Source organism: Coccidioides posadasii, chromosome 3 (genome assembly GCF_018416015.2).
Source record: "Coccidioides posadasii str. Silveira chromosome 3, complete sequence".
In the NCBI taxonomy this organism is placed as follows: domain Eukaryota; kingdom Fungi; phylum Ascomycota; class Eurotiomycetes; order Onygenales; family Onygenaceae; genus Coccidioides; species Coccidioides posadasii.
In genome coordinates this window covers 2,401,082-2,422,872 of record NC_089409.1, presented here as the reverse complement: position 1 = coordinate 2,422,872, position 21,791 = coordinate 2,401,082, and the positions used below count along the sequence as shown (strand labels likewise).

Here is a 21,791-nt window from a genome sequence, read left to right as displayed (position 1 = left end):
CACTCATATCGCATGAGGAGTTGGCCAAGGAAGTCATCCAAGACAATCAAGATGATCAAGATACCCCAGAGATTGTACGGGAAGAGATTGCAAGCCTGCTAAATCCACTACTCAATCCAGATGAGGAACAGGAAATACGTCAACGTTATCAATAGATGATAGACTCAAGTAGCTAATAGCTTGCAATATGATCCAATTATGCAAAGAGCATTACCAAATTTCGGTACTTTTCCGAAGTTGAATAAATTGATAAAATTATGTTAGGACCGTTACCAAATTTCGTTACTTTTTGACAACACAAATGGACCGGGGTTCCCGGTCCCATCCTACACTTTACTGGTCCCGTCCCATATACAATATTGAAATCCCGGTCCTATCCCATTTTGTCATGTCAGGTCCCGGGCCCGTCCTACTAGCTAGATTTTGATCCCGGTCCCAATGCCATCCCAATCCCAATTCCCACGGAACTGTCCCAATATGCTGTTAAACAACCCGGTCCCATCCCATTAAGCTGAGCTTCAACCTGATCCCGTCCTCGGGACGGGAATTGGGACGGGAATCTGGGACCGGGACGGGAAATCCCGGAACCGGATACCACTCTAAGTATAATCACCTGGCAATATAGCTAAGCTCTGGTGATGTCCAGCTTCTGTAGCATCTAGTCTTCAGAGCACTGTACTGTTAATATTGTTGGTGAACTTATCCCAATCCTTGTAGACATTTAGAGTATGGCAAAGCTTTTGTGCAGCCCACAGGCTCTCTACTTTTGGCCATATGGCATCAATTCTGTCTATCCTCCATGTAGCAACAAGTCTATCCTTGATCTTTTGCATATCAATGCAATGTTGTTTGACATCCAGGGTAACCTTTCAAGCATCATGGAAATTGGCTTCAAAATTGGCATGTGTAACATGTTGCCAAGCTCTGGATCTTTCAACATATTGATAGAAATGGGCCACTAAGTCAGTGACTACATCAGTCACTTGCATAAGTGCATTCATCAGCTTGACTTGTAGACCATATCAACAGTGTGGAGCTTGGTTATCAATGTATTCCATAGCTGCTGTTAGGTTATTGAAGAAATGGCCATCCAAGTTGACTCCACTGTCTCTGATAACAACCAGGCCTTGGTTTTTGGTTGCTGGTGCTAAAGAAGGCAGGTTGCTTTGTCCAGCCATTTTTGAAGAATATCAGAAATCAAAAAATTTGCAAATGTCAGAATAACAGAATAGAAGGAAATGTTGAATCTGTAAAAAGAATCAAGCTTGAATGTAAAAGAAAGTAAAAGCTCCAGCAAAGAAAAATTGACCTTTAAATATCTCTAGAAAAAGTGAATGCTAAGCAAATAACAAAGAAAGAGAAACTTCCTGAAAGAGCAAGCAAAAACTTCACTTTGCAGGCAAATAAAAGAAACTTTCTGAATAAGCAAGCAAAAAACTTCACTTTTGCAAACAAAACACAACAAATTAAACATCTTGTGAAGGTATAACAACAGCAAAGCTCCAGTCATCTGGTATAACAGTTGGAAATCACATTTGCTCCATTTCTTCTTGATCATTTTTATTTTCACTCTGATCCAAGAAGCTAACATCTGAGGAACTGCTAGAGGGAATGTTAGATTGACTTCTGGTGGCATATCTTTAAGAGATGTTCTCCATCTCTACATCAGAATCTGCTGGACTATCATTGAATAGCTCCATTCCAGATTTTATAAGATACTTCTTTAATCTGTTTCCTGCAATAGATTCTTTGAGTTCAGTGCTGTCTAACTCTTCAAGATAATAGGCACCTAGTTCTTGATTGGCAGACTTAATCCTATAGAGTTCTAGTCATTGAAAGCACAGGATGTTATTCCTAGACATATTCTGTTCTCCTTTGGTATTGTGAAGCAAGACAAGGTCTCCAGGTAGAAGAGGGTTGATCCAAATATTATAGGTATCATTAAAGTATTCCTTATTTCTAGTGTGCATTCAGAGCTGATGATGAGCTGCTTTCAAGACATCCTCATCTCATCTTTCAATTTGCTGTACTCACATCAGAAGCAGGTCTTCAGTTGTTCAAATCTTTCACCAGGGAATTGTTTGCCAAGTAGGAATCTTGAGTTCAATCAGAAGAACTGCCTCCTGGCCCATTAACAATCTATAAGAGGAGACACCAGTACTAGCCTTAGTTGTCATTTGATCCACCATCAGAATCACAGGAAGATGTTTAATTCAATCCCTCCCAGTGCCATTGGTAGCTTTAGCTAGCCCATCAGCCAAAGGCTTATGGCCAACTTCCACCATACCATTCACAGGAGGGTTATAGGGTGAAATAACAATATGTTTAATGTTGAATTTCTTCAGTAAGGTCTCCACAATGTTCTTATTTTCTGGTCCTCCATCCATAACAAATTTGGCAGGCAGGCCCCATCAACAGATGATATTCTCATAAAGAAATTTGGCCACAGCTTCAGCTGTTGCCTTTTTCAAGACTCTAGCTTCCACCCATTCAGTGAAGTCACATCTGGCAACAACCAAATAATTTTGTCCTCAACAGAAAGGCATGTGCTTGATATCTACCCCAACTTTCTCCCAACAGGTAGGGGCCCAGATAGGATGAAGCTCTTCACTCAATCTTTGTGAATCTTTTTGTTGACATTGAGAACAGTGCTTCACATAAGCAGACACATCTTTATACATCCCTGACCACCAGTATTGAGCTTGTAGAGCAGAGTATGTTCTCTCTTGCTCTTTATGGCCAAATTTGTTGTGCATCATGTGTAAAATTTGTTTGTGCTGATCTTTGTTGTCCACAACATGTCTTAGAGGCACACCAGATCCCACTTGCCTAAATAGTTGATTGGCCTCCATCACATATTTAATTGCTTTCCTTTGGAATCTTGTGTACTCTTTTCCTTCCATGCCCAATGGTTTTGATAGGGTGGTTAGGTATCATGCAATTTTCTCCAATTCTTCTGAATATGTGGAGTCCAGTATTCTAAGGTCTTCACTATCAAGAGCTTGGCCAGCTAAAACTCTTATAGAATCTATAAAGACAAATAGATCTTCATCTTCTTCAGATTCAGGCTGTTCCCTAATATCTAGTTCTTGGCAAGATAGTCCATCAGCAGCTGTGTGTTTTGTCTCAGGAACATGTTTAACAGTAAAGTTGAAGAGGCATATCCAAGCTATCTAATTGGTAACCAAAGCTTCTGGAACATCTGTAGCAGTCCTATTAAGTTGGGCGACAAGAGTTTTTGCATCAATTTCCAAGGTAAAGGGCACTCCATAGATATAATGTCAGAATTTCTTGAAGACTTTCAAAACAGCTCTGCATTCTTGTTTGCCAGCATCATATATTTTCTCTGAATCACTCCATACTCCAGATTCATATTGTGCGGGATGTCAAGCTCCTTGTTGCTCCTGAATAATGCATCCTCCCCATCCTAATTCACTGGTATCAACAGCCACAGTGATAAGCAAAGGATCCTGTTCATAATTGATTGGAAGAACAATAGAGAATGAACATAACTTTTCTTTCAAAAGTATAAAGATATCATTTTGCTCTTCAGTCCATGTCCATGTAACATTTCATCAAAGCAGATAATATAAAGATTCAGTTATCCAACTATAATGCTCTATAAGTATTCAGAAATATCCAGCAAGCCCTAGGAATTCTTGTAATTCTGTAACACTTGTAGGAGTAGACCAATTCACAATTTTAGCCATCTTGGCTTTCTCAGGTCATTGTTCATTATAGTTGCAGACCCATCCAATGACATTGACTCCAGACATGCAGAATTGAGATTTGGTGCTGGAGATCCTGGCCCCAGAGATTTTGACAAGTTATAGAATGTAGTCCAGGTTCTGCAGATGATCATAAACAAATCTTCTTATTTCTGGGAGAACTTCAGTTTCATCTTTGACACACAATCCTTTTACCCCAAGATTATCCATAAAGGCTTGAGCAATCTCTGGAAAAACCTCACATATTATCTTCATTATCCTGTGTTGGGCTTGAGCTGGCAAATTTATTGCCCCTTGGACTAGAGTTGTATGATGAAAGAGCTCAATAGGGGTTGCAATGGCTGTCATATCTCTGCTTTCTTCAGCTAACAGAAAATTATTGTATCCAGAGAATAAGTTGTATAGGCTAGCTATAACAAGTCCACTGAAGTCTTCAGCATATTCATCAATATTAGAAGAAATAAAAGCATCCTGAATAGTAACTTTGTTGTACATATGTACTGTGTCAACTAAATGATATTTGCCTTTCTGTTTCTTTGCAACCAGAAAATAGGGATTGGTATATGAACCATGGCAAGGCTCCAATGTTTTAGCTTCTAACCTGTCCTGAATGATTTTAATTAGCTTATTATGTAGAGCATGAGGAATTTGGTAAGTCTTAGTCTGCCAAGCCTCATGGGGCTCTGTCCAAATAACCTGGAGAGGCAAGCATTCAGAATGAACACCACATAGGTCTTTGAATGATCAAGCCAACACCCCTTCACATTTATAAAGGACTGATATGAAAAATTCCTTCTTCTGACTTGTCAGTTCAAATCCAATTTTGAGCTTCTCAATTCTCTCATTTGTTAGTCATTCTCCAACAGGAAAGGGTGTGATTCTAGGCCTAATATGGTCATCAAATTCACAATTAAATGCAATGTGTTTCTTCTCAGGGTAATACTTATCCAAACAAACATCCACCCAATTATCTAGGTCTTCTGGCTTGCTTCCATCAGATTTTCCAGGTGCTAATGGCTTTATCTTATCAGCTTTCCACTTATAAGCAGTGCACACTCTCCAGACCTCTGAAGAAGGCAGCCTGATGTCCCATCCACAATTGAAAATGTCTATCTGATGTGATTTTTTTGTGACAAAATTGTGATTTTTGTTCAGAGATGTGTAAATTGATCAAGCACTTTGTGGAATAGGTTTGCAAATTAAACTGGAATTTATATTGTGTGTGTAATGTTTGCAGTGAGCTGTAACACTGTCTGGATTGGGAAGTGGAGGTTGGAAAATCCAAACTCCCAATACAAAATTATCCTTGTCTTCTGATTGGTCCATTTGATTCACCAGTGTGCTGGTCAATCTGATTAGGCTTAGCACACTTTTGGATTCACCAACACCAGAATTATGTTTCTCCTCATCACTGTAAGCACCAACATCAGTAATGCTGTCAACACTCCTGACTTCCCTATTCTTTTCAATCTCCTGATCTTCAACCTTCTCATCATTAATTCTTATACCCATCATCTTCATCACATCTTCTTCATCCTCCTCAGGCCTTGTATCCATGGGCACCCACCTGATTAAATGCCTGTTGAATTGTTTAAATGATTGCTGTTTGATTTATCAGTCACATATCTCATGTTGCTTGAGTTTGGCTTAAAGTCTTTAAAAACTAGGTAATGTGTTTGTTCTTCATTATAAATTTCACAGTTCACTCTGCTGTCTTCTGAGGTGTTGCACCCTCAACAGGCAGTAAATTGCCAAGGTCTTCCAAGAATAAGTTGCTGATCCCCTCCTTCAAATATAAGGAAAGGGGTATGTGTAACAATGTCTCCAATTTGAACAGACACTTCATCACAAAACACATAAAAAGGAGTGACTTCTCCCATTTGAACAACCATGGTCACTCACAGCTTATTTTCCATTGGCAGATTCAACATTTCAGCATACTTTCAAGACAACAAATTGATTTCTGAACCAGTATCAATCAACACTATTAATTCTTGTTGATTTATAGTGACTGGCGCATATAATGAATGCATTCCATATGCTGTTTTGGATTTTGGCACCATGGGCTTTGAAGTAAGTCAACCAGAATTGATCTTTAGCTCAGGCTGAACTGATTCAGAGACTCCAACCCTTGCATGGCTTTTGCTAGTACTGTTATTCCAGCCTGATCTGAAGAATGCTTGATGAAGCTTTGGTGATACACCTATAAGCTTCTTGACTGACAATTTGACCTTTCCATTGAGAATTCAACTCATTAATTCATTGGCATCCATTAAATCACAGATCTGAGAGGATAAGTGATTTGTTGCAGAATATCTTGGTCTTTGTTTCTCTACAGACTTGTTCTGAATTTCAGGCTTCTTCTGATTGATTGGTTCCATGTCTTCCATGACATTGTCATCAATACTAGCCTGATTATCCTGGTAAGTAATAAACTGTCCAGTACACTGAGTATGGGGTGTTGCAATCTTAGCTCTTTGATTGTTCTTAGCTTCTTCAACTGTTCCAATATTAACTGATGTTCTTTCTTCCAATGGTTCATATTTCTTATCTGAATCAGATTCTCTATCAGATATTAGATATGCAAGCTGTCCTGCTTGAATCTTCACACTGGTTGAATTTACAGGAGGTGTCTCTTCTTGCTGATTGGTCTTATTTTTAGGGCTTGTCAACTCCAGAATCACCCATTCATCCTCTCCTATAGACCATACAATATACATGTTCAGGATTTCAGATTTAGAAGTGACAGCTTGATAGTTTTGACTCTTAGAGCCCATGCATAAGTTCTCTTTGTCATCAATATGGCAGTATCCATTACTCATATCAGATTGGTATTCATAACACTGAGATTGATGATATCCAGATTTTCCACAGTAGAAGCATGAGAGACATGTCAAAATTCCTCCAGTTCAAGCTTCTCCTTGTCCACAAGCACTACTATAGCCTGTTATAGAAGAGCCATTTTGAGCCAAATAGGGGTTGACTGACAGTTGAGTATTCTCTTGTACAGTTGTAGGATTAACAGTCACATTTGTTGGATAATTTAGTATAGGTTTTGGAGATCCTTCTCTCTGCAGCATATAATACTGATCAGAATTCCCTTGTATCTGATTTAATTGTACTCTCATGGCCAATGCCAAATTTGTGAACTTATTGGTCATCTTTTTAATAGCAGCTTCAATATTGGTGCTGTCAGAGCCCTTGGCTTTGGCTTTTGATTCAGATTCTTCAGTCTTCACAAAACTAGCTGTTTTCTTTGAAGCTTCAACTGTAGGGGGCTTGTTAGCCAATTGATATCACTCACCAAGCTTCTCCATTTCCTTTTGTTTCATTTCATCTTCTTCAAAGACCTTCTTATTCCCTTCATACTGGTTGATCAAATCCATGGTCACCCAAACAACTTTCCTAAAATCAATAGGCAACATATTGTCTGAAAGATTGAGCTTGACCTTGTCAATAACCTTATTCCAGAGCTTCTCAGGTAGCCTCTGAAGAAACCAAGACACCTTAGTGAATTCATCAAGCCTTCTATTTGCTTGAACTGTACTGGCAATAGTAGTGTATTCTTGAACATAGGTGTGAATGTTGCCATCCCAAGCACGCGGTTTCTTTGTAATTGTCCAGAGGTAATTCTGATGGTGAATCTTGTAAGTGATGTCTTGATCACAAAATTCATGAATAATCTCTTTGGAGAATACTTCCCAATTACCTTCTTTGTAGCCTTCCAAGGTCTTCATCCATTCTCCAATCCATGTAACACAGTACCTAGCCAACCATTCAATAATGTTTTTAGGGTCAATTACCCCATGATCCTTGCACATCTGATAAAACCTTTCAATAAACAGAGTAGCATCTCTGCCATCAAACCAAGGTGCATTTGCTGTGCCAGGGGAAGGCATAGGAATGTGGGAATGAACCACAATTCTCTTGTCCTCACCCTGTGACATAGTTACATATGATCCTGTAGTACCTTCAGCCATAGTTAATTCTGATTCCAATTTCTTGATTTCTTGATCTTTGGTCATGTCACACAGTATGTTCTGTCTATTAGTCAATATCTTCCAAAAACCTGTTTATCAGGCAAGCTCTAGATAAGAGGCATTCAAATCTAAGCTCCCTAATCTTATTCCTAAATAAAAAACCTGATTAGTACTGTGTTTCTAGTCCATAAGATCTTACCTTGAAATAGTGTATTGCTTCATGTGTCTCAGAATTTGTTTTTCTCTTTCTTGGCAGTCACCAAATCACCACATCATTATCTTCAGGTCTCAGCTTGGTCACCAAATGGAGTGGGGTACAATGGGATGCCTCATCAAAGTAGGCAAGTTAGTTGATATGGTGAGAGCACAAGAAAGGTGAAAAATCACCACATAGTAAGGATATGATCAAGTAGTAAGTGTAGAGATAGATATGTTCTAACAGACACCTAAGCTTGCAAGGAGTAATAGTACTAAAGAGCCCCATACTAACACAGGCAGCTCTAATGAGGAACAGTAGCAAGTTTCATAAACAAGAAATCTTCATATTTGCTAACTAATAACCAAACTGGTAGTAAGGAATAAGTGTATAGAAAAGAGCAATGATGCATGAAGGTAATAAGCAAGATGCAGGGGCTACAGGTGGTTTATATAGCTCAAGGATAGTAGCTTTGGGGTGGTTTGCGCCTTGGACCGGAACAACCTTTGTTCTAATGAGGTACTGGAATCCCCACTACACTGACAGTTCAAGTTTCTCTAAATCAGAGAGAGAAGAAAGAAGATGAGAATGCACAACTCATCTCTGTAAAGCTTTGGGTTGAGATCAAGAAACTACTTACAAAGATTGTCTTGGAAGACATATGCAAAGTGAAGAAGATTGCAATGCAGGTTCAGAAGATTAAAGATCTGGTCTGTAAGAAGAATTCTTATGAAAAGGGCAGCTCCAATCTGTTGGCATCACTGCCAAATCTACTGCAAAGTGATAACTATGCAGCTGAGGTCTGTGAAGACATTAAGATGGGTACAAAGAAATTTGTGATGTGGAAAGAGGAGAAGAATATTCTCTATAGAGATAGTTGTGTGTACATCCCTCAGAATGAGGCTCTGTGAATAGAGCTGATTAGAAGTTATCATAACCTATCTCTTGCAGGGCATTTTGCTACAGCAAGAATGTATGAGCTTATAGCTTGCAAATACTTTTGGCCAAGAATGAGAGAACTGGTGAAGAAGTATTGTGAAGCCTGTGAGATCTGTCAGAGCTTAAGAAGAGTTTACAGAAAGTCTCAAGAAGAACTATTACTCTTACCAATCCTAAATTACTCTTGGGAATCCATTAGTATGAATGTTATTACAGATCTCCCTGCAAGCCTGAATTTTAAGAAGGTGCAGTTTGACTGTATTCTGGTTGTAGTGGATCAGTTCACAAAGATAGCTCACTTTATCTCTACAACAAAGAAGCTGACATCAGAGAAATTGGCCCATCTCTTTATTTGTGAGATAGTGAGATTACATGAATTACCTGCAAGCATAGTAAAAGATCAAGAATCTCTGTTTGTGAGTGAATTTTGGAGTGATTTGACTTACATCTTAAAGATTGCAAGAGCAATGAGCACAGCATTCCATCTGCAAACTGATAGTCAGACTGAGAGACTGAATAGTGTGCTGGAGCAGTATCTGCAAAGCTATGTCAATTATGATCAAGATGACTGGGTGATGTGATTGTCAATGGCTGAGTTTGTGTACAATAACTTGTGACAGGCTTCTATACAGAAATTATCTTTTCAGCTGATATATAGATTGAATCTGCAAACAGAATTCTTGGACTCTGATGAGTATAGCTATATGTGCAAGAATTCAAGAGATCAGGCAGAGACAATGAGATTGCTCTGTAAAGAGATCAAGAAATCACTTGCAAAGACACAAGCCTATCAGAAGAAGTACTATAATCAGAAGCACACCACAAAGGCCTTTCAGATAGAAGACAAGATATGGCTCAATCTTTATAATATCAAGACTGCACAGCCTAACAAAAAACTGGATTTGTTGAGGCATAGGCCTTGTAGAATTATGGAGAAGATAGACTTGTAAGTCTACAGACTGGAACTGTCTTCAGATCTGTAAACTCATAATGTCTTCCATGTATCTCTGCTCCACAAACACAAGACCCACAAAGAAATTGATAGCTTACCTCATCACAAAGTTCATGAGATGGATGAGAATGAAAAGGAGTACTGAGTCTGCAAGATAATTAACTTGAAGAGAGAGAGTTATGAGCTGTGGTACAGAGTATATTGAGAAGAATATAATAATGAGAAGAACAAGACATGGATTCCCACAAGCAATATCTGTTCACTGAGAAAGCTACTTCAACAATTCTATAGTAGAAATCCAGACAAGCCTGGTTTGTGAAAGAGATGGATGGAGGTAGTGAAACTAGAAAATAGATTAGGGAGAGAAAAGACATAGTCAAACTGAACTGAATTCAATTGATTTCAAAACAAAAGAAGAAAAAACTAAACTAAGACTATATAATTAGAGTCTCCAGCTTCTCCTGTAAAGACCTGTAACAACTACTCATAATCTCACTGCTGGAAAGAGCAAGCAAGGTGCCCATGGTATAGGCAGTTATTACATTTTTGACCCAAGCCTGTGGAGATGCACTCTGTGAAGACTATATTATTATAGTCTTGCTGAGCTCTCTTGCAGGCAGAGCACTTCTGTCCAGATAGTGGCTAGGCCCCAGTCTGAGTCATGAGAATTCTCTTACAGAGCTGAGTGTGCACAGTTAACTGGTTTGAATTATTCAAACCAGCAATAAGCATAGGTCTTTGAATAGACTTGTGATACCATGCTCTTTTATAGACAGATAAAGCTTGTGTCTCTGTATGGAAGAGAAGATCTAGAAGAATTACTGGATTGGCCCACAATGCACCAGCAAAAATAGCAGCTAGTGACATTTGAGTGAAGATGGTCTGAAACTATTATTGTTGATCTTATAGAGAAAATACTGGGCAGTCTTAAGTACTCTGCAGAATTACAGCACTCACAAACCCTGCTGATGCAGAGGAAACAACAACAACAATCTAAAGAAGATTAGCCACAAACTAAAATATAATAGAGAATACTTATATTTCTGGCTAAGACTGGAGCAACAATTATAAAAGAGGGAGACAGAGTGGCAGAACCCTAACTCTATCAGCATATGAATCAATATCAGCTTACAAGAAGCACTTACAGCTTGAGCTGGCACAGAGAAGATAATAATAACTGATAAAGAGAAGAAAGAAAAAACAATAATATTTTAGAACTATCAGTTATAAACACTTCCCAAACTTCTTGTGACTACTTACTGAAGACCCAATCTTATTCATGAAAAAGAGAATGGAGGTTCTTCTGAGAGAGAAAAGTGAAGATAAGTTGTGAGAGAGAGAGAGAGAAGACTGCATATCAGCAGCAACTGCTAGCAAGCATCAGTCTCTTCACAAACCAAACCCCACACAAAGATAAAATCTAATAACCATATAAAGCAAAAACACAACCAAGGATGAACTCATCAGCTTGTGATCTTTCAGCCAATCATACAGAATATTAAAGTGAAGTTATTTTTCTTCCAGAATATCAGAGATCTCCTGCAAGCCTGTCTCCCATGTGAAGCAGTGCTTGAAGGGTTCACTTATCTTGATAATAATAATATAGACTAGAGAAGAAAGAGAAGAAAAGAAGAGAAAGAGAAAGCAAGAGAAAGCTCTCTCTTAAGCTAGTGTTCATTATCTAATAGTGATACAGGGCTAGCAAGAATAATAGAGACTCTCTACATATTGTTGTGTTATTGGGTTCTGTTATGTTATTAGAGTTGTGTTAATATCATATCTCTAGTAAGGCTGTACTCTTTTTCTTATGAGGAAATTTTTATTTTTCCCAAGAGGTTTTTTGTTTTTCTACTTATGAAGATTTTTAATGAGACAGCTGTCTTGAGAAATCAAAACTTACCAGAGAAGAGAATCTGTAAAAATTTGCCACAAACCCCTTACACAGATGAACAGCATCTGTAAAGGCCAGAGACCTCAGCTTGTAAGCTGCTGGGAGTTGCATGTGTTCTTACAAGACACTAAGTCACATGCTTGCAAGCACACATAAAAGGCTGTCACTGTGCAAATCCCTTGCTGAAAGCCAGTGGCAATCTTGTTTACAAGTTATACATAGTTGCCAGAATACAGATCTTTTACCTTGTGTACTCTTTTCCATGTATATTCCTCCTAGAGATTCATTGTCACACTGATCCACACATACGATCCTCACACAAGGAGAGAAATTGCCTGCTATACAATAAAGAGAAAAGATGAAGAGACTGGCTAGAGCATGCAGTGGAAAAAAAGGTGCTCAAGTGGTTGGCTGATGTTATCAGAGAGCTTGTGCAGTTTGTGGAGCTAGATAACATGGCTCAGAAAATTAACTGGAGGCCTCTTGTACAGCCCACCTGGCCTCTAGAGGGCTTAATTACAACATGGAAACTTGATATCAGCTTTGTCAATAATTCAAGTGCCACTGATGACTCCATATGCTGCTGGTCTCAGATTTTTATATCTGGAGAACTGAAGAATGACCCCAAATATGATAGTCTTTCAAGAGTGTAGCTTAACTTAGAAAGATATGCCAGAGAGATTCTGGCTGCTCAGAATTTATACTATTTTGTTCTGGGGTTTACTCTTTGCAGGCTGTTTCTCTGCTTGTAGAAATTTGACTGCTTAGGGGGCATGGTGTTAGAGAGATTTGATATTAATACAGATAGTCTCTGATTTATAACTGTTATTCTTGAATTTCTCTTGATAAGTCCAGAACAGCTTGGATTTGACCTAACTATCATTACTATTGGAGACAGATATTACATTGAGATAGAGAAGAATGACAGAAAGAAAAGACTTGTTATTGATAATATAATTAAGCAAGCATGCTATATTGCTGGTTAATCTACAACTTATTGGAAGATACATTGTGATAATAATCCATAAATCTTACTGATGATCAAGGACTCATGGCAGTATCTAGAGTATAATAAGAAAAAGAAGCTTTTATGTGAAGCAACAGAGAGTGGTGTTATTAATATTGCTAGGTACTATCACTATAAGACTGTCTACATCAATGGCAAGAGTGATGATATCTTAGATATTCAAAAAGGTCTAAACATCCTAACATTGAAATCCAGGCAGGGCAGTGTGAAATCAACCACAAGCTGGAGCAGATTGTGTTGAGGGTGAAAGGATCAAAATAGTGCTTTTGGATGAAAAAAATCATCTGACTATATAAATATTCTGCTTTATTCTTCTCCCAGCAAACATATCCAGTCAGGCTCTTCAACTAAATCCTCTATATACAGCACTCCACTGAATTGGGTGCACTGCTGTGTAACTGTCCAGGACTATAGAAATCCTATCTATAAGAGCAGCTCAAGAGTGGCCCTGCTTACTGAGCTGAAGAGCTGTATTAAAGAGTATGATTCCCTATATCAAAATGCTGGGATGATTTAATGTGATATTTTCTCTTGAAACTTACTGGTGAATGAAGATGATAATAATTCTTCCTGGCAGGCTTTTTTGATTGATCTTGACCTGGTGATCAGAGTGGAATGGGATGGTTTCTCTGGAGTGTGAGGTAAGACTGGTACTAGGGCATTCATGACTATTGGCATGCTATATGGTGAAAAGCATTTCTTCATGCATGATTTGAATCATTTTTCTGGGTTCTCTTCTGGATATGCATTCACTATAATGCCTCTGGGAAGACAAGAGTTGTCAAGCACTTTGAGGAGTGGAACTACATAAATACAGAGAAGCTGGCTGACAAGAAGAAAGGGGTGATCAGTAATGAAGGGGATTTTCTCAGAATTGCTGAGAAGAATTTCACTCCATACTACCAACCCTTGGTCTCTTGGGTTAACCAATTACGCCGGGTTGTCTTTCCTAGTGGTGGGCGGTGGAAGGAACCGAATCTGAAGCTCGGTTTGGAGATGGTGGACATACTTCGGGCATGCACAAGACGATTCGAATGTTATAGACCAAGGCTGAACCCAGACTTTCCTCTGTATTTTGGGCACACAGCACATGGAACAATACTCATCTGCAAGTCACTCTTGGCGACAGCATCAGGCGGTCTTGCCCACTTATTGAAAGCTAGTAGCTACAGTATTCGATTTTTGGTGGATCTGACGCTATGGTCGATCCAATCTTCCACGTCAAGTCTTAAACCTGCGTGATTATTGAAGAGAAAACATTTAATGGCGTGGAATGTTATAACTGCACCAAGGCAAGCTATATCTTTGCACCGCCATACCTCAGATAATGGCAAATCACAGACTTCACATCCTCGTCTTCAACTTCAGCCACATCAACCGTCTCCCCTCGCTGAAGAGTACACATGATATCGTCCTCGTACCAGCCCTTGAAGGGTGTCCTCCTCGTCTGGTCGGAGACTAACAAACACACAAAGGCTGGAATGCTGTAAAGCCTGGCAAAGTCAACCACAACAGAAGCACGAATGGTGAATGACTACGAGATTCATGAAAAGTGCCTGGAGGTAGGATGTTGGCTTCAGATCAGTTGCTCAAGCTTGCAAGAAATGGTTGGCCTCCTACATGTCAAAGGTCAGGCCTTTGAAGTTATTTAGTTTGCTGATGTGTTGTTGCTGTTATGTTTGTGGTGTTCGACGATACATAAATCACCCTCGCCCGACTGGGAGTCTATGGAGTTGATGAGGTCGTCGAACTGCGAGGAACCAAAGTCGTCGTATCCCAGCGACAAGACATCAGAGACAAGATCAGAGATGGTGCTGCTGCGACTGGTATGGCTGGAGCAAGAGGGAGACACGACAAGGGTTCTCGGGACGGTCTGGGGGAGGCCATGAGTCTGGCTATAGCAGAAGTGATGGGGTTGTTGTTGTTGTTGTTGTTGTTGTTGTCGTCGTCGTCGTCGTCGGCGTTGCTGTTGGAATGGAGCGGTTGAGGCTGTTCGCAGGGCAGAGGGCAGGCTGTAGTTGGATGGACAAAAGGGAACGAAAGCGGCTGTAGCGCATGTAGGAGTTGATTCTGTGTTGTCACCATTGTTGTTGTCTTCATTGGGGTATTGGTGTCTTTCATCGCGTGCTTTGTTGTCGTCAAGAGGAGGCAGCAAGAAGCCTGGCAGATAGGAGCTGGCAGCCTCTCCACTGTGGAAAGACAACCTGCATGGTGTCTTTTTCTCCTTGCTGCGTCTCTGTTGTTCCTGCTCGAGGCCATAGACCCATCAGTCTGCCTGTTTACATCCCCAAAGAAGAGAAAATATCGTCATAGATACCAAGTGAGGCTTGGGAAGCACAGCCTAACCTACAATTATCTATAGAACAACCATTGCGACTGGGCAGAACCATATCTATGTGATATCTCTCATCAAGATGAAAGAAATCTCTTGGCTAGGTAGCTACCAGCAGAATAAAATAGTTCAATGTTGAGTCTACTCGCAAAACCCGGAGAACTACCAAGGACACAGCTAGGACCCAACAAGCAATCGGAAAATACGCAATATTTCAACACAAATCTGGGTTAGGCAGCGCTCAACTATTTCATCGATAAAATCTCTTTCGTGGAACTCCAGGCCCCATTCATTGCGCCAGCTCCTTCCCTTGGCCAGTGGCCGAGTTGGCGGTCTCTCCCTCCGTTTCTTCTGGAATTGTGTCGATGAATCCCGGGATACCAGCCTTCCTGATCTGCTCCAAATATTTTCCTAAATCTCCCTTGCGGGAGGGGAAGAATTTGAAGGTCCCGTCAAAATGCACATGGATGCTGCCGATACGGTCCTTCGAATTTTCAGTCGTCAGGAGACCAACGGTGATCACTGGAAATGGGTCCTTTGGATCGTTGCTCGACTTGTGGGCTCTCCCACCCCTAGGAATAATCTGTTAGTGGCGTGCGGAGATATATATAACATGGACCAATGGGCAAAAATACTGGATGTCCGCCACTTTGATTCGAGGATCCTATGTGTGGGCAGTTTCTGTTAGCCGCGTCTCTGGGTCTCCCTTCATAACAGCTCTGTTGCGTGCCAGCATGATACTCACAGCTTTCTCGATATCGTCAGTTATCCTCTTCACCATCGACTGCCAGTGTCCTCCGTCCGGCCCATTCTGATGCAACATAGCCTCAAAGCCAGATCCCCTGAAGGTAATGGACCTGTATGCGCTAGTGCTGAACGCTCTTGCACCAAGGGCATTCATCCTGGGCAACGGGTCGGGTGATGGATGGCATGTCCTAAAGAGGTCTGGGAGGTTCGGGGTATCAACGAAATCCAGCTGAGGGATCAAGCATGTCTGCGTGCGAGCTCAGTGTCCGTCGCTTGATGAGAACACCTGAACAATTCCCCAGGACCATTGACTGGCTTTTATGCCCAAAGCCAACCATCCTTACGCGCCGGGACCATTCGCACCTGCATGTTCCTCTCTCCATCCTTTCAGGGCAAGCATGCCGCAAGCCGGTTTGCAAGAGGTGGCTGTGACAAAGTCGTTCGTAGTTCGGCATGCCAATTCCATGATGCCCAATCGAAAAGGCGAGGAAGGGGGTAGTTTCTGACGGTAGCCGCCGTCTCTGAAGGCGAATCTCAGTTAGGCTTGCGACCATCCTCCTCCTCCTCCTCCTAGAACTATCTGTAAATAGTGGCAAGTGAAACACGGAAACGCTGGTCCTGAAAAATCTGACTTAAAAGTACGGGGCATGGCTGCTATTTCCATATTTTCATACATCGGCATTGGGCTCCAGCGGTTGAAAAACTGCGACCATTGGTCGTATATAATCCTCCCCAACTTTTGAAAGTGGACAGACAGCGGCTATCAGAGGTTCGTCGCATATGATTGGCCGGTGCCCTTGCGCACGGGCCTGGCTGAACATCATCGACGGGAAGTCCCATGGGCCTCCTCCATACGGAATACATGAGACAACAATCACACGTCAACAACCATCATGAGGTTGGTGCGTGCTGGATGCTCGCTTGGAACGCTGGTCCCTCGCGCCCCCCGCGCGGCTTCCTTGGGCCTCCCAGTTCTCCCTCGACAGCGGTATCAACCACCAACACCAACACCAACACCACCACGACGAAGTCGCAACACTACGGTTGTTCACCGACGCGCGATGGCTACCCTGGGCGCAGCCCCTTTGAACCCTCGCCACTTCCCGGCGTCCGGATTCACCGAACTTGATCCTGCAGTACCTATCGAAGAGGAATTGCTGCCGGACTACATTGCAGAAATGTATTATCCCGTACGTATCGGAGAAGTGCTCAATGACAGATATCAGGTTGTCTGCAAGCTTGGCTATGGAACAACTTCCACAGTATGGCTTGCTCGCGACCTCCGGTAAGAAATAACTTGCAGTTGCCTACCGACAGACAGACAGAAAACAAACATCTAACATGCACATCTTAGGAACACAGACGATAGCTTCACGTATGTTGCACTGAAGATATATGTCAACAGATATATCAAACGCGACGAGACAGTCATCTATGATCGGATCAATGCTGCGTCCAATGTGGAAAGACATCCGGGCTGCCGGTTTGTTCGTAAACTGCTGACGTCCTTCGATATACAAGGACCTCACGGGAAGCACCTTTGTGTTGTTCACCAGGCACTTGGAATGAGCATGGATCAGCTTTTGCGATTCTTTCCTCGACGATCTATTCCAATGGACTCAATGAAGCGATGTCTCCGCCAGCTCCTCATCACACTGGACTTTCTACATACTGAGGCCGGAATCATACACACTGGTGAGCCGTGGCAGCCCATCACATTTGCTGCTCAAGTGCTAATCCGGATCTTCTCAGATCTCCAACCTAAGAATCTGCTCCTTCCCGTTGATGATGTTTCGACGTTCAAAGAGATGGAGGAAGATGAATACAAGAATCCTTCTCCGCGAAAAGTTCTCAAGGATCGCACCATTTACAGCATGCGTGGGCTGCCTCTTCCAAAAGGAGGACTGCCCTTGATCTGTGATTTTGGAGAAGCCAGGGTAATAAACGAAGAGGGACATACTGATGATATCATGCCTGATATCTACAGGGCCCCTGAGGTCGTTATGCACATGAAGTGGAATGTAAAGGTTGATATTTGGAGCATTGCAATGGTGGTAAGTCACATTGCCAGTGATCTCTTCTTGCTAGCTAAATATTCTGTCTGAAGGCCTGGGATCTCATTGCTCCGCAGCCCATGTTCGACCGTCGACACCCAGAGACAGGAGAACCTGATGATAGGTATCTCATTGCGCAGTTTGCTGCTATCCTGGGTCCGCCACCTGTTGAGTTCTGGAGCCAGAGCAAATTATGTCAGGCCTTTTGGGATGAAAATGGTTCGTCAAGTTCTACAACAACAATCTCGTTTTCACTCTATACATAATGACGAATCATATTCGGAACAGGGAACTGGAAAAATGTGGTTCCTCTCCCAGAGATATCTCTTGAAAGACTAGCTGCAGATATTGAGGGTGAAGATGTGCCAGGCTTCCTACACTTTCTGCAGAGGATCCTCCGCTGGCTCCCTGAGCAGCGTCCGACGACTGAGGAGCTGATCTACGATCCATGGTTGCTGGCGGGTCTTGGAAGTGGAAGCCAGGGACAAATCACAACTGATGAGGACCCTCTGTCCGTGAGCTGAAGTCGATGGGCAGCTGCGTACTTACTTAGGAATACGGTCCGCTCTAGAATGGTGACTTGTTGTATTTTGAAGATTTCACGGGTCACTGAGCAGCAGTAGTATAACCGAGTTTGCTAACCTATGTCTGTCAGCGATCACTAGAATCAGCGTGCACAGCGGCATGTTGATAAATGCTAACAAAAAAATGTAAGCCTAGGGCATTTGTCACCGTTTCGCAACATCCAGCGCTCATTCACCCAGCTTGGTTCGCGAACAAGTCCCAGAATCACAGATGGAAGGATTGAGAAGCAGAATCTTGTCTATTCAACTATTTCATGGCCCTAGTTGAATATTGCGAGGTTACATTGTGTAAACACAGAAAGGCTTGGCAGAAAACCATATTGATTGATCTATTTCTACTTCGGAACCTCTGCTGGATCACCTCCCAGGGCCTGTTCCGGCGCCTCATTCGTTGTCCGCCTCAGATCATCGGGCCCGGTTTGTCCAATGTTGTTGTCATGTGCACGGGCATGTTCGGCAGCATCGGTGGCTTTCTGTTGGTGGGCTCGCTGCGGACACTGTAGACTGGTGGTAATCATGGCGTGTGGATGGCTGCAGTGACACTCTTTGCTGCTTTGCAGGCGCTGACAACTCATGATCTGCATCCGCACTACCATGGCGTTCCCGATCATATACCGAGGTTGACCCCCGCTGGATGGAGCCCTGGTCGTCTGGGACATCAGGAGTTGGCGGATCGCGAGCGTGGCAATGGGTGGGAATCACCACTTCAACCCTGGGGTACCTTGGCGGTCATGGGCTGGTTGGTGGTTGCTTCTGGGAAGTATGGGCGGGACTGTCAGCAGCACTGGCAGCAACAGCCTCAGTATCTGGCCGCGGCGAGGAAGCCACAGAGACATCGGGAAGCCCCTCAAGCCGAGCGTCTGCCGCGTTGACATATATCATATCACAACCGGTAATGCTGGCGTGTTGGTGGCAGATTCAGCGGGATCTAACCCGCTCCTGTTTCTTCGTTTTCGAAGTGTAAATAGCCGCTGGCGCAGGGCAGATTCCGTCCTCTCCAGAAAACACCTTGCTATCTCCGGCCAGGGCCGGCGGTCCTCTATCATGCTCAGAAGTCGTGCATCATCCTCGGGGGACCATTGCGACAGCTTGCCTCCATGGCCTTTCCTCCTCTTGCTGTGCCCATGCCGAGTTGGCCCAATCTCCCCATGGTCATCCAAGCAAGCAGCTGACTTCGCACCCTCATTGAATTCAGTTGTGCAGCTTGCCAAAGCACCTTCAAACAGCCAAGAAAGGAACTGCAGGCGTTCATCGAGCTGTAGAGATAGGAAATGGGAACGAACGGTGATGAAGGAATGGGTAGGTAATGTAGGCTGCTTTGTGGTCTGTTCTTCCAATCCCTCTGCTCCTCGCTTGAAACTCCTCGACTGTTTGCTGCTGGAGCCTTCACCCACACCGCTGGAGCAGGGTGCATCGGTCTCAGTGCTGAGGTGGGAGGGGTGCAGTTGTGGACAAGCCTGGATGTGAGGGTGTTTATCCTTTGGAGCATTCTCATTCCAGCCATCAAACTCCTCCATACAGCCTTGGTGATAGTCGGGCGCACGGCAGAACCTAGACAGGGGAGGTTCAGGATATGGACAGTGTGCCTCTGGGATTGCAGGGCTGTTGCCTTGCCAGAAAGATGGGAGAAGCTCACTGGCCTCCCAGGGCCTGCCATTGGCAAGGATAGCCGGGTCTATGGGAATGTGGTTGTCGTTCTGAAGAACTGGGAGGCTAGGGAATCCCTCCAGGCTGCCGTCTGAGCTAGTTGTACTGGGCGAGGATGGACCAGGCCCTGTGGCGCCTTCCTCAAGCGGAGGTAGCTCATCCGGAGGAGTAGTGGGATCTCGGGTGTTGCAGGCGACAATTCGAGGTGAATTTGGGATGACCTGTAGCGGATCATGCGGATATGAGGGTCCACGCTCAGGGCTCTCTGAAGATGGCATACTGGGTGGCGGTATCGACCCTCGTGCTTGGGATTGGGAGGCTGATGGTGTATATGGCTTGGTGTTGGTGCTGAATGACATGCAGACTTCAGCTGGTGGTCTTGCAGGGAGATGATGCTTGGGGGGTGGTAGAGTGTTGCGGGGAGTGTTGCGGGGGGAATCATGGCAGGATTTGGAGGGAAGGGAACAGCTGGCCACCAGAGCGTGTGAATTGAGGGATTTGGGATGAGGGGGCGCCCATGGTTTGAAATTTGCATAAAGTGTAGGATTGAACGGGGCAGGAGGTGGCATATTCCAGGAGGGTGGACTTTGGTTGCGGAGATGATCGGGAAACTGGAAGGAGGTCAGGAATGCGGATCAACAGGAGAGTGTGTAGTGGGAAAATCTGAGAGGCGCCAGAAATTCTGGGGCAGGACCAGTTGGCCTTCTTATAGTGGCTCTCAGTCCGTCGACGCGCTCGCTTCGCTGCCGCTCCCAGGGGAGTGACCGGGAGAATCCGTCAGTTCCTTGAACCTCGCTTCAGGATGTTGACATGTCCATCCCCTTCAAGACTGTGGCCTGGAAACAGACACCCTTGGTGCCCCATGCCAATCCCATTCGATTATCGCAATGTCCAAAGATCACATGTCCCACCCGCGCTCCTCGACACGGCCCCCATGGGCTGGCTTGGAGGTGCATCCTGCTCCTGCAGCGAAAGCAATGCGGTAATTTTGCCATTGGTGGGAGAACAAAAGCAGGAGCCTGGAAAGTCAGCCTTGGTGGGTCAGGGGTGGGTGAGAGGATGTAGGCCTGGACACTGAATCCAGCTGATGTGAGGGCTTTGGGATACATGCCAGCCAGTCATCTTCAGAGCTTCCAATGCTGGATGTAGCTCTTTTTTGCTTGGAGACTTGTGGGCCAGAGGTGCCCCAGGAATCAGAGTGGGAGAGCAGAGAGGTCATAAAAGAAAAGGGCAAGAGAAGAAGGAAATTGGAAGCAGACAGCAGTGAACACCAGCCTGCTGCTTAGAGTTGCTGATTGGAGAAAACCATTGTAACATGGCTGCAAAAATCTAGCAAGCAAGGTAACATCTCAAGAGGGGCACAGGTGGCCTAGAAACCAACAAAGTGATACAGACTGTCCAGGTCCATCAGACAGGTGTTCGGTGACTCTGGGGCGGCAGGTGAAAAAAAGGTGGACGGCCGGATAACACAGCACCATCCCTGCAGGGTGAGGGGGCAGTGCATCTGGGCACGGGAAACAGGACACGGGACAAGGGAGAAAGAGGATGAGGAAGTGCGTCGCCGTTCAAGGGAGTGAGGTCGGGTTTATATAGATCGCCTGGCGACATTGGGGCGGCGTGAGATGCTGCAAAAGCGGCGAGCCGGGCGCCATCCCCGAAGCGGCAACGGCTATGCCGCAACAGACATAGTGCACGTTGCGGACCAATGGCAGGC

At 43.6% G+C, this 21,791-nt stretch overlaps 6 protein-coding genes across 6 annotated transcripts; 2 read left to right on the top strand and 4 right to left on the bottom strand.

The window, feature by feature from the left end:
• Positions 1-14,361: 14,361 nt before the first annotated feature.
• On the bottom strand, positions 14,362-15,103 carry D8B26_005745 (uncharacterized protein; the record flags this gene model as incomplete). Its single annotated transcript, XM_003069299.2, has 2 exons — positions 14,362-14,902; positions 15,060-15,103. The coding sequence occupies 2 exons, from the start codon at positions 15,101-15,103 to the stop codon at positions 14,362-14,364; spliced, it is 585 nt and encodes a 194-aa protein (XP_003069345.2).
• A 231-nt stretch (positions 15,104-15,334) lies between these two features.
• Positions 15,335-15,946, bottom strand: D8B26_005744 (uncharacterized protein; the record flags this gene model as incomplete). Its single annotated transcript, XM_003069298.2, has 3 exons — positions 15,335-15,617; positions 15,681-15,709; positions 15,791-15,946. The coding sequence occupies 3 exons, from the start codon at positions 15,944-15,946 to the stop codon at positions 15,335-15,337; spliced, it is 468 nt and encodes a 155-aa protein (XP_003069344.2).
• Positions 15,947-16,663: 717 nt separating this feature from the next.
• Positions 16,664-18,370, top strand: D8B26_005743 (uncharacterized protein; the record flags this gene model as incomplete). Its single annotated transcript, XM_003069297.2, has 5 exons — positions 16,664-17,077; positions 17,147-17,487; positions 17,545-17,846; positions 17,900-18,065; positions 18,135-18,370. Exons 1-5 carry the CDS (start codon positions 16,686-16,688, stop codon positions 18,368-18,370), a joined length of 1,437 nt encoding a protein of 478 aa, XP_003069343.2. The 5' UTR covers positions 16,664-16,685.
• Positions 18,371-18,765: 395 nt separating this feature from the next.
• Positions 18,766-18,948, bottom strand: D8B26_005742 (uncharacterized protein; the record flags this gene model as incomplete). Its single annotated transcript, XM_066124979.1, has 1 exon — positions 18,766-18,948. One exon carries the CDS (start codon positions 18,946-18,948, stop codon positions 18,766-18,768), a length of 183 nt encoding a protein of 60 aa, XP_065981060.1.
• Positions 18,949-18,957: 9 nt separating this feature from the next.
• Positions 18,958-19,302, top strand: D8B26_005741 (uncharacterized protein; the record flags this gene model as incomplete). The annotated part of the gene is made up of 1 exon (XM_066124978.1): positions 18,958-19,302. One exon carries the CDS (start codon positions 18,958-18,960, stop codon positions 19,300-19,302), a length of 345 nt encoding a protein of 114 aa, XP_065981059.1.
• Positions 19,303-19,308: 6 nt separating this feature from the next.
• On the bottom strand, positions 19,309-21,021 carry D8B26_005740 (uncharacterized protein; the record flags this gene model as incomplete). The annotated part of the gene is made up of 1 exon (XM_003069296.2): positions 19,309-21,021. The coding sequence occupies exon 1, from the start codon at positions 20,644-20,646 to the stop codon at positions 19,309-19,311; it is 1,338 nt and encodes a 445-aa protein (XP_003069342.2). The 5' UTR covers positions 20,647-21,021.
• Between the last annotated feature and the right edge of the window lie 770 nt (positions 21,022-21,791).